A 12772-nucleotide genomic window follows, 5' to 3' on the forward strand; every position below is an offset into this window, starting at 1 on the left:
CAAAAACACTGCTGATGAGGCAGAACAAGGGTCAATACAGTTTAGGGGGTCTGACTGGAAATCCATAGTAGAACCTAAGCAGTCTTGGGGCCAGCTGCGTGGCCAGTCACAGAAGTGAGGCAGATCAAGAGGTCGGCCGTGATCCCAGTGGCGGCGGGTGGCGACGAATACACTGTGTTGGCCATCTGTGGGGTCAGCAGCTGCAACAAAGACACTCTGGGGGCCAACGGTGAAGACTCCTAGGAAGCTTGGCAGGTGGCCAACGAGACACCAGTAATGATCCACGGAAGTCTCAGGACACTTGGACTGAGCGGAACCCTCTGGCTCTGGCTCCGGGTGTGCAGGCTGGGACTGCTGAGCAGGGTGCGCAGCTGTCTACGGTGATGGCTGGGGCTGCTGTGCAGGCAAATCAAAAGACTCTGTCACTGCAGGCATAGCTGAAGACTTGGCAGAGGATGCAAGTGGTGGTGGAGGACCAGATGAAGATGAAACAGGTAACCATGGCTGAGGTGCAGATGGCTCAAGCAGCTGACCAGATGAACCAGATGTGGCTGATGATGGAGTGGTGGCTGATGGAGCTGTGGCTGATGGTGAAGAAGCTGAAAGCAGCAGACTGACAAAGTGGCACTGAAGGTGGTGAAGGTGAAGCAGGCAGTGAGGCTGAAGCCGAAGTTGAAGCTGAAGCAGGCGGTGCAGCTGAAGCTGAAGTTGCAGGTGAAGATGCTGATGGCTGGGACCAAGTTATCCTCATCCATGGAGCACGTATGGGTGCAAGTGGGGCCTCAGAAAACTCAGCAGTTTCAGTACATGTTCACTGTACACAGTCTTACAGTCCAGTGAATCTGGCTCAGGGAATCCAACAGTCTCTGCAGAAGCCAGCATGTGAGCACACTCAGTAATCTCAGTATTGAAAACAAATATAGCAGACTTTGATTAAAACACACCATGAACACTCTTAGAAGCAAAACTGGGACTCTCATTGGAACTAGCCAGCATGGAAACAGGGCACAAAATGTCCTTGTTATTGCATGCTTAAAAACAGGAAATGACATGACCTCATTACCGAGTAGCTCAGGCACATGGCATGAAAAAGTATTGTTCATGGGATCGGGAATGTTATGTTAATGTTTTCATGTTTAGAAACATGATAAGTGAAAGCGTCCTTTTTGTTCTCTGTCGACTTGAATTAATTGTCGTCTCAAACATACTGCATGAATAATTGTCCTTATAATCAGATGGAACTGAACCACCACATAGAGACTCATATTTTATGGATTCTGAACAAAATGAATCCATCTACAAAGGCAAATTGAGAATCTCTTTATTGTCACAAAACCAAGAATGATCTGCCTGCTCAGATACAGAACATATCCTTATTTTTGCCAATGAATAATCACACAAAGAGAGGCAGAATTACTGAGAGTTTGTTTCATTTAGCCTGTTGTCGACAAGCGCAGGCTGTGAAACAGTCTGGCTGTGGTGTGGTGTGGCAATCACGAGAGCCTCACTTCCTCCTGGAAGAGGGACTAGAGAAGCCAGAACAGCTAATTCCTCCAGCAAATCTGGCGGTGATGTCACGGTGTAAGAATTGGGCAGTGGGAAAACACAGGCTCCCAAACTCCCTTAAGGGTATATGATTAAACAGAAGCCTAAACAACACACACAAGGAAACAAGGGGAAGTGAAACTAAACACCGAAAAGGGCCAAGACAAAGGGCCAGGACAAAACAGACAGAGGAACACAGACACAGTGAAGACAAGAACACGGGATATAAAATACAGTTTTATTCATAACAGGACACAGAAACTATAACAAACAGAATCTTAACCGTAAGGAATCTAAGAAACACAAATATAACAAAAACAGAACCTCACAGAAAGAACAGAAAACACTGAGCCACTGGCCCAGGACCATGATACTAGGGTCCAAAACTGTAAAAGGCTAAACAATGGAAAAAAAACATGATCAAGCCAGGGTAGGCAAAATCACGTGCTGTCCAGAAGATATTGCATGCATTGTCCAGTCCTTTAACGCAGTCCTCACAAATGTGGCAGCACACTCTCCAGTTCAGTAGCATGCTGCCCACTTAGCAGCATTCACAGTCTCAATACCATTTATCCTGAACAAGTTTCTTATAAATTTTCTTAAAATGAAATTTACCACTAACTGTCCTAAGATAATTAATTAACAAGAAGACACTAATTTAACAAGAAGAAATTGTTAATAGCTAAGAGTAAACGGTTGTTCAATAGAGCTCACTTTTGGATTTTAGTTGATAACAGGCTTTGGGAGAATTCTTATTCTTATTTACTTTTAACTTAAAATATAATCTGCTTCCACTTCAAGTGGCCAAGTTGCAGTGATATTAGTTTGTACACTAGAAGGCAGTAGAGCACAATCAAACTATGCTCAACTACTAGTAGAATGGGCCAAAACAAAATACATTCATTACTAGTTTTTTTCTTTACCTAAAAACTTGTTAAAGACACAAAATTATTCCAAATAGGTCTGCTTTTACTAATTTTCACACCTGTTTTATGTAACAATCAAATTTCCTCTCTCTTAAACATCCCGTTTAATTATATTTTAAATATGAGTAATCCAGTGTATCTGTAGTCATTTTGTGCAAAAATGTATTCAATATTTTATCTCAAGCTGTCTGAGTTAGTCATATCAAGGGAAAATTGTCACATATACAGTATTTTTTTGCATAGAATTTTAACAGTGTTATCACTTTTGAGGTTGCAGTGGGAGTATTGCAAGAAAAAAGTAAGGCTCTGGTGCTAAAAAGCACAAATTTATCTTATTTGAATCACTTTAGGAACAGAAACTTAACATTGGATAAAAATGATACAACTCACCTTGGCGATGCTGAGTTGGATCATGACAAGATAACCAACTGGATAATGCAGTATGCTCAGTGGGGCACACACTGGGTCCTGCTGGATTAGTGATGTCTTGTTTTGGTAAAGCTTGTGAATGGTTTGTATTTTGTATAAGTTGTTTTCAAAACTTGCTTTTTTCCATGCATGCATGAGATACATGGTAAGAGTAGACCTGTGGATGTAGTGTTGGTGTAGAGTTAAGCAGAGAAAGGATTTTAGAGCTCATTGGGACACTGATGACAGACTGATGAAGTGGTTCTGAAGGCGGTGTGAAAGTGAAGCGGGGTGGTGAGGCTGAAGCAGGCACTGCGGCTGAAGCTGAAGGCTGGGACTGGCTGGAATTTGGCTGAATTCTCTTTAAGAACTTTGTGCTAACTTTCCTTCAACACTGTAGAAAAGCCAAAGCAGAGGTGTGTGTCACACATTAGTAAGAGAGATGACAGTGAGTGTTGTGAAATAAAAGGACCCAGATGGCAATTATTTTGCTCTTACTGCTTCATCCAAAGTGTATAACAGAGTGCTATCGTAGGTCCTTCCTTCCTGATGCTGTCAAACTCTACAACCAGCACTGACTCACAGCAGTCAGTTTACTTTTTTACTCGTTCACACAAACTAAACAAGTGCAATAATTATTCACTTTTACTAATGTATATAAATGTATATACTTTGTAGAGATTTTTTGTGACTCTAGTATTCTATTATTCTTCTATCAGATTTTATATATTATTTATTCTTGTAGTTGTGTTTTCTGCTGTCTCTTTGCTTTTGCAACACTGTAAATTTCCCACATTGTGGGACAAATACAGGATTATCTTATCTTACTGTCGCTAGTGGTGAGGCAAAGAAACTGTGGTTCATTTTGGGCCTTCTCCTTTTATCATTGTGGGACAAAAAGAGAACAGTTGGCTGTTTGAACATGATCTTTATTGGTCTGTTTGGGAAGTTCAGATGCAGTCTTCAGGTGTGGGTTAGGGTTAGGGTTATGTTTTGTTAGGGATTATTTTTTTACTCAATGAATAAAAGGACAAATATCTAAAGTAAACTCCAGTAAATTAATTAAGGAATAGTGAATGATGATGATGATACTTTATTGATCCCACAATGGGGAAATTACAGTTAACAGAACACCCATCCAAGAAGACAAACAAACAAACATGGGGAGATAGGTGAACTGTGGCCATGCTGCCCCCCTTCTGGAGGAGCTGCCATTAAAAAGACAGAAACAATAGTGAAAACATATAGGGGTGAGGGTTCAGACAAAGAGCGGTTCAGAAGACCCTTATGATTGAAACAGCAAGGGAACAGTTTACCCTGCCCAGGATAGGCTTCCCGGGGCCCCACCCTGGTGCCAGGCCTGGGGAGGGAGCTCGAGGGAGAGCGTCTGGTGGCCGGGCATTAGCCCGTGGTGCTTGGCCGGGCGCAGCCCGAAGAGGTTACATGGGCCCGCCCTCCTGTAGGCCCACCACCCGCAGGAGGCGTCGTAGGGGTCGGGGTGCAGTGTGTGTCGGGCAGTGGCCGAGGGCGAAGGCCCTGACGGACCGATCCCCGGCTATCGAGACTGGCTATTGGGACATGGAATGTCACCTCTCTGGTGGGGAAGGAGCCTGAGCTAGTGCGTGAGGTTGAGAGATACCAGCTAGATATAGTTGGGCTCACCTCAAAGGCCTGGGCTCTAGAACCAGTCCCCTGGAGAAGGGCTGGACTCTGTTCCAGTCTGGAGTTGCCCTCGGTGAGAGGCGGTGAGCTGGGGTGGGTATTCTTGTATCCCCCCGGCTTGCTGCCTGTACGTCGGAGTTTATACCAGTGGACGAGAGGGTAGTTTCCCTGCGTCTTCGGGCTGGGGAAAGGGTCCTGACTGTTGTTTGCGCTTATGCACCGAATGACAGTTCAGAGTACCCACCCTTTTTCAAGTCGCTGGGCGGGGTGCTGGAGAGTGCTCCATCTGGCGACTCCATAGTCTTGCTGGGAGACTTCAACTCTCACGTGGGCAATGACAGTGAGACCTGGAGGGGCGTTGATTGGGAGGAACGGCCTGCCCGATCTGAACCCGAATGGTGTTTTGTTATTGGACTTCTGTGCAAACCACAGTTTGTCCATAACGTACACCATGTTTGAACATAAAATGTCCATAAGTGCACATGGCACAATCGTATCATCAGATCTGCGGCCGTATGTTCTGGACACTTGGGTGAAGAGAGGAGCTGAGCTGTCAACTGATCACCACCTGGTGGTGAGTTGGATCAGGTGGCGGGGGGAAGATGCTGGACAGACTTGGCACACCTAAACGTATGTGAGGGTTGTGCTGGGAACGCCTGGCAGAAGCCCCAGTCCGGGAGATCTTCAACTCCCACCTCCTGCAGAACTTCGACAGCATTCCGAGGGAGGCTGAGGACATTGAGTCCGAATGGACCATGTTCCGCACCTCCATTGTTGAGGCTGCTGCTCAGAGCTGTGGCTGCAAGGGGGTTGGTGCCTGTCGTGGTGGTAACCCCCGAACAAGATGGTGGTCACCGGAGGTGAAGGGAGCCATCAAGCTGAAGAAGAGTCCTTTCGGGGTTGGTTAGCCTGTGGGACTCCGGAGGCAGCTGCCAGGTATCGGCAGGCCAAGCGGAATGCAGCTCGGGCAGTGGCCGAAGCAAAAACTCGGATGTGGGAGGAGTTCGGTGAGGCTATGGAAAAAGACTTTCGGACAGCATCGAAGCGATTCTGGCAAACCATCAGGCGACTCAGGAGGGGAAAGCAGTGCTCCACTCACACGGTTTATAGTGCAGGTGGGGTGCTGCTGACTTCAACTGAGGCTATAGTTGGACGGTGGAAGGAATACTTTGAGGACCTCCTGAATCCTACTGACACGCCTTCTGTAGTGGAAGCAGAGTCTGGGACGAGGGGGATGACTTGAATATCACTGGGGGTGAGGTCACTGAGGCAGTTTAAACAACTCCTTGGTGGCAAGGCCCCTGGGGTGGATGAGATTCGCCCTGAGTTCCTGAAGGCTCTGGATGTTGTAGGGCTGTCTTGGTTGACACACCTCTGCAACATCGCGTGGAGATCTGGGCAGTACCATTGGATTGGCAGACTGGGGTGGTGGTCCCCATCTTTAAGAAGGGAGACCGGAGGGTGTGCTCCAACTTCGGGGGATCACACTCCTCAGCCTCCCCGGTAAGGTCTATGCCAGGGTGCTGGAAAGGAGGGTCCAGCACCCTCCTTTCCAGCAAGGAGGGTCCATCCGTTAGTCGAACCTCAGATCCAGGAGGGAACAATGCGGTTTTCGTCCTGTCGCAGAACGCTGGACCAGCTCTTTATCCTTTCAAGGATATTCGAGTGTGCGTGGGAGTTTGCCCAACCAGTCTACATGTGTTTTGTGGACTTGGAGAAGGCATTCGACCATGTCCCTCGGGGTGTCGTTTGGGAGGTCCTGCGGGAGTATGGGGTGTCTGGCCCATTGTTGCGGGCCATTCAGTCTTTGTACAACCGCAGTGAGAGCTTGGTCCGTATAGCCGGTAATAAGTCGGATTCGTTCCTGTGGGTGTTGGACTCCGTCAGGGCTGCCCTTTGTCACCGATTCTGTTCATAATTTTTATGGACAGAATTTCTAGGCGTAGCTACGGTGGCGGAAGGCTTCTTCCTTGGTGGCCTCAGAGTCTCATCTCTGCTATTTGTGGATGATGCGGTTCTGTTGGCTTCATCAGGGGGTTGCCTCCAGCTCGCAGTGGAACGGTTCGCAGCCGAGTGTGAAGCGGCCGGCATGAGAATCAGCACCTCTAAGTCTGAGGCCATGGTCCTCAGCCAGAAAAGGGTGGAGTGCCCTCTCCGGCTCAGGAACGAGTTCTTGCCCCAAGTGGAGGAGTTCAAGTATCTTGGGGTCTTGTTCACGAGTGATGGGGGAAGGGAGCAGGAGATCGACAGACGGATCGGGGCTGCTTCTGCAGTGATGCGGACGCTTGCACCGGTCTGTCGTGGTGAAGAGGGAGCTTAGTGTAAAAGCGAAGCTGTCGATTTACCGGTCGATCTACGTTCCTACCCTCACCTATGGTCACGAGCTTTGGGTAGTGACCGAAAGAATAAGATCGCGAATACAAGAGGCAGAAATGAGTTTCCTTCGAAGGGTGGCTGGCCTCTCCCTCAGAGATAAGGTGAGGAGTGCGGCCATCCGGGAGGGGCTTAGAGTAGAGCCGCTGTTCCTCCACATCGAAAGGAGCCAGTTGAGGTGGCTCGGGCATCTGATTAGGATGCCTCCTGGCCGCCTCTTGGGTGAGGTGTTCCGGGCATGTCCCACCGGGAGGAGGCCCCGTGGTAGACCCAGGACACACTGGAGGGATTATATCTCTCGACTGGCCTGGGAACGCCTTGGGGTCCCTCCGGATGAGCTGGAGGAGGTGGCTGGGGAGAGGGAAGCCTGGGCTTCTTTGATTAGGCTCCTGCCCCCACGACCCGGCCCCGGATAAGCGAGAGAGAATGGATGGATGGATAATAGTGAAAACATATAGGGATGAGTGAGGAAAAAAATCATCTCATACTTTGTATACATACTAGGGATGGCACGATACCACTTTTTTATGTCCGATACCGATATTTTACATTTGGATATCGGCCGATACCGATATAAATCCGATATTTAAAATTGATCCAGGCATTTAAAAACATTAAAAAAAAATTTAAAAAAAAGAAGTCAACAGTCTCTCACACAACAAAATCAAAGTCTTTTAGTTGTTCCACATACAAGACTAAGGACAAGGGCGGGCAGAGCTTTTTAGGCAGTAGCACCAAAGCTCTGGAACTGTTTACCACTCCAGCTCCATTTAGCTGACTCTGTGGCATCATTTAAAAAATAGTTGAAAACTTTTCTGTTTAACCAGGCTTTCTGGTTTCTGACTTTATTTTTATTCTTTTTCTTTTAATATGGTAATGTTATTATGTTTTTAACATAGTGTTTTCTGGGGTGGGGGGGTGATATTGTGTTTTATTATTGTACAGCACTTTTCTGTCTGTGAAAAAACGCTATATAAATAAACTTTACTTACAACAATAACTATCACCTGAATCCTGTTTCTTCTGTGTGAGAAGGTGATGTTTTATGGCATGTTGCAAATTTCATTAGGGCTGCAACTATTGATTATTTTAGAAATTGTGTATTCTATTTATATTGATTACCCAAGTACCTGGATAAGAAATACTTTTTTTCATATTAACAGTTCATCTGCATATTTTAACTTCTGTACTGCAGTTTTCCCTGTGTGTGAAACAAACAGGGTGGATGGAGCAGCTACAAAGTTCTCTTTTTCTTCACTTACTGATCAGGTGGTTGATGAAGGACCTCCAGCTGTTTCCCAGTAAAGGTTTAATGAGGTTACAGGGACGAAAAGGCTCTTTTGGACACTAGAAAAACATTTCCTTCTGCTCCATCTGAGCGCGCCGGCTCCGCCCTCTTTCCGCTTGTGCAGACAGACTGCTCGTAAATCAGCTGACTGCTGCTGTTTTGTCATCAGTGTTCACGTTGAAAAACTAGGGGCTGCGTGAGCGCAATCTTGTAATGCTTTATATTTACAAGCATTCTCCTAAATACGTTTCTACTGCAGGTCTATATTTAGTCACAAATCAGGGATAAAGTATCAAAAATATTTTGACGGGGAAGGGGTTCTTCCGGTACCGGACAGTCACCAGTGCTAATAGCTGCGCTCGCTAGCAGTATGTCCGGGAGCTGAAGTACAGAAAAAAATAACAGCTGATTCTCAGCACAGCGAGCACAACACACAAACAAGGCAGAGAGCGGTGGAGGCGGAAAAACATGTCAGCGATGATCGCTCAGTGTCAAAGGGAATCCGTCGCAGCAACGGAGGATCTGAGGGGGTTGTTTTCTATCTCCTGATCCCCCCACTCATTCCAGTAGGTGGCGGTAATGCAGCTCTAAGCTGTTTGGTCAACCGCAAACCCACAAGAAGAAGAAGACGACTGAGCCCTGTAATGCAGCTAATGTGAGCGAAACGTTATTTAATGTATCGGATTACATTTTTTTATTTCTTTCGATATCCGATCCAGTAATTTAGGCCAGTATCGGACCGATACCGATACTGAATATCGGATCGGTGCATCCCTAATACATACGCACATACACAGTATGTTACAAAAGGTTACAAAACCTCTGCGATAGTGCAGAAAACATATAATATGGGAGCAGTAGGGTGGGGAGGGTGGAAAGGGGAGCCAGCGGAGGCGAGAGGGGGGGTCGTGCTACTGTGGGGCTGACTCAAACTCCCTCCTCAGCTAACAGTTTTGATAAGATATAGAGTTCCTCAGCAGCTAGGTCAGGGAGATCAGTCCACACAGTCAGAAGAAGACAGTGGCAGTCTAAGGCCGCCAGGGAGCCAAATTTCTGATTTTATGACTTGATTTGGGTACAGACTGCACTGATTAATTTTTTGACAGCCTTTAGACTTTCTGGTGCCTCTCTGTGGCGAAAAAAAATCCAATTCATCCGAATCTTCTTGGTTCATTGGTTCACTGTGCAGAAACAGATACATAAATCTCCAAGATCTTACCGCTCCAAATCAGCTCCAGATATACTGAGTCTGAGTTGAGTGTGTACCTTCCTGCATTCCCGTCATAAGCAGCCTTACCAAGGCCAGACAGCTGCCTAGGCTTCCTGAATTGCAACGACAAGCCAGGTATCTCCCGGTTCCCAATTTAGAGGAATCCCAGTGTCAATAAGCCAAATGTGCATTGTCCTCCATTGACAATACGGCCAGGCACGTCATCTTCCACACCATACAGGAATCTATAATGTAGCCAGCTGGAATGTCAATTGATAAGAGGGAATAGGGTTCTCCTTCCCCCAATCTCCATATGGTGAATATTTGATCAAAACAATGGCATTGAGACACCAGCTGACCAGATCAATAATTATAAATTATCAACCAAATAGTAGACAATTAAATAATACATTAGACAAAGAGCAACAGATTAGAAAGTGCCTGACTAACCTCTCAGTCTCAGTGCATCTTATCTCAGAGGTTCGGCCACTGTATGTACAATTAAAACATCACCAACATATTATGTTATTAATCAGGACAAGATTGCTCTGTATCACTAATTAAAACATCAGGGGAGAAAATGTGCTTTTTGGCTTTATTGCTGATGAGAGGAATCTGGGTCATGAAAAACCAGCTTGGACAAGACCACATGACGAAGGCCAACTCACAACACCCAGCCTCTGTTTGTGTGTAGATAGTGGCAATATAAAAATGTTAGCGAAGAACAGGGGTTCAGGGAGGGAGAGACACAGAGCACACACACAGGCCTGACTCTTCTTGAACCCTGAGTCCCACATGCACATGTGTAAATGTCTTACTTTTTTAATTAAAGTGTTTCAGGTGTCTTCCTTCACAATTAAACAAACACGTTTAACAGAAACAAACTGATTTTCCTGCAGTGTGAATAAATGCTTTGTTGGTAAACGGTAAATGGACTAGTTCTTATATAGCGCTTTTCTACTCAGTCAGAACACTCACAGCGCTTATACAACTTGTTTTTTTACATTTACATTTTGTTGGTTAATGTGGATGTATAAAATGTGAATGAGAGGCCTGATAAATTTACACATACACTTGTATGCATACATTTATCAGGCACACACATACGTCATGCGTATGTGTGTGGTTCCAAAATGTATTTTACATAGCAAAACAGAGAAGGTGGAAAGGACACTGGGTGGCTGTAGCTCAGGAGGTAGAGCAGGTCACCTACTAATCGGAAAAGGTGGTGGTTCGATTCCTGACTGCTCTGGGCTGCATGCCAAAGTATCCTTGGGCAACATACTGAACCTAAGTTGCTTTCTAACGCTAGCGTTGGAGTATGAATGTGTGTGAATTTTAGAGAGTAAAAGCACTTAGCTTAGTTACATATGGAAGTGCTTGTATGAATGAGTGAATGTAAACCTGTTGTATTAATTACATTAGCGTCATCTTCATTATCAAAATACACAACGAAAGTACGTTCCACAACACCCATCCAAGGAGACAGGTGTCTGCAGTCATGCAGTCCTTGTACAGGTGCTACCGTATAAGCGCTTTGAGTGCTCAGATAGAGTAAAAAAGCGCTATAAAAGAACTAGTCCATTTACCATTTACAATGTAGCTTAACTCTTAAGATTTATAAGCAACAAGATACATGAAATCCATAAAAAAAATTTTTTTTTTTTTTAAAGATAACAGAAAGGGAGCTGAAGCCTGGTGGAGCCAACATCCCTGTCTCAGAGAAGACAAAAAGGAATACATTGAGCGCATGGTGAAGTGGAGAATAGAGAGAGGAGTGGTGCAGCAGACTGAAAGCTTGGTCAGAGGCTTCTATGAGGTATGGCTTAGTGTGACTGAGCGTTAATACAAATTAAACATTTTATGCAAGAACCAATTTTGAATTTCTTCTAAATGTACTGTGTAAAAAGCTCAGTGTTTGATATTTGGAATGTTATTTGCAGGTAGTGGATGCCAGGTTGGTGTCTGTGTTTGATGCCAGGGAGCTGGAGCTGGTTATTGCGGGCACTGCTGAAATTGACTTATCAGACTGGAGGAGCAACACTGAGTACAGAGGAGGTGTGGAGTAAATTTATTTAAATAAATAAATATATCACTGAAAAAGGATAAGAAATGTTAAAAACATAGTGACTTTTACCTAGAATAAGGTTTCAAAAAGCTCCTCCCTTGATTCCTTCAGGGTCAAACTCTTGTCCTTCTATTTCATCCTTACCATAGTTGCATAACATGAGCAATGTGTTTAGGTTACTATGACAACCACATTGTGATCCGGTGGTTCTGGGCAGCAGTGGAGAGATTCAACAATGAGCAGAGACTACGCTCCTGCAGGTAGGCCTTTTCAGTTAAAGAGACAGATTAGGAAAAATTAAGTTTAAAACACCATCTCCATGTCAGTTCTGTCTTGGTATTCTTATTTTTTTTTTCTCCTTGTTCTCTCTCCCTCTGTGTCCCTCAGTTTGTGACTGGGACATCCAGCATTCCTATGAAGGCTTTGCCTCTCTGCGAGGTAGCAATGGGCCTCGTAGGTTCTGTGTGGAGAAGTGGGGTAAAGTCACCTCGCTACCCAGGTGAACATGGGAACAACCTGCAGCACAGATCACATCTTGATTTTGCTCAGCGTTAAATATAGTGGGTTTGATACTCCAAGGACACATCTGCTCAGAAGTAGATGTAGGATCATTCCATCTCAAATCATCATTTCTGCTTTGACCTTCTCAGAATTTTATGATTCAAAATTGGATATATATAATGATAAGATTATGTTTCTTCAGACTTCAATCATCCCATCCAATAAATGACACTAAACAAGAGTCAGTAGCAGAATAAGCTGTTTGGCATGGCAGAGAAGATTTGGCAAGTTTTTCATGGGTGCAGCCCCCATACTCCACTCTGCTGCTCAACTTACAGTTTAAGGGGAAATAAACAGGCTTACCAACGGTATAAGATTTATTGCCAGAAAGAGTTGGTACAGCAAAAAAATAAAAACCAAACACAAAGTTCCTTACTGTTCTGCCTACGTTTATGTACCTATCAAAACTTTTCAAGTTACTTGTCTTTTGCATTGTCAAGGATTTTATTAGTATTTTTAGTATTTTTTAGATTTTAGATTTTAACAATACTCAGACACACACACATATATTATACTGTTGATCATGTAAATAAAATTGGTGCTTAGGACCAATTTTATTTACACTATAAATGCTTCCCTTAGGCAGTATTTTTAGAAAGCCTTGCTTACATTTTCTTTGCTATGCAGGTGATACCCAGCTTTATCTATCCATGAAGCCAGATGACACACATCAATTAGTTCAAATGTAAATGGTAAATGGACTAGTTCTTATATAGCGCTTTTCTACTCAG

The 12772-nt window shown here is 44.8% G+C and overlaps 1 protein-coding gene across 1 annotated transcript in view; it reads left to right on the forward strand.

Annotated features, from left to right (window-relative positions):
• Positions 1–11470, forward strand: part of LOC115793840 (E3 ubiquitin-protein ligase HECW2-like) — a 60214-nt gene extending 48744 nt beyond the window's left edge. The window contains exons 26-27 of the mRNA XM_030748985.1: positions 11086–11231; positions 11356–11470. Coding sequence (XP_030604845.1) covers positions 11086–11169 — 84 coding nt within the window. The 3' untranslated portion in view covers positions 11170–11231; positions 11356–11470. The remainder of the gene's footprint in view (positions 1–11085; positions 11232–11355) is intronic.
• Positions 11471–12772: the final 1302 nt, after the last annotated feature.

This window comes from Archocentrus centrarchus, chromosome 2 (genome assembly GCF_007364275.1).
Source record: "Archocentrus centrarchus isolate MPI-CPG fArcCen1 chromosome 2, fArcCen1, whole genome shotgun sequence".
Classification (NCBI taxonomy): Eukaryota; Metazoa; Chordata; class Actinopteri; order Cichliformes; family Cichlidae; genus Archocentrus; species Archocentrus centrarchus.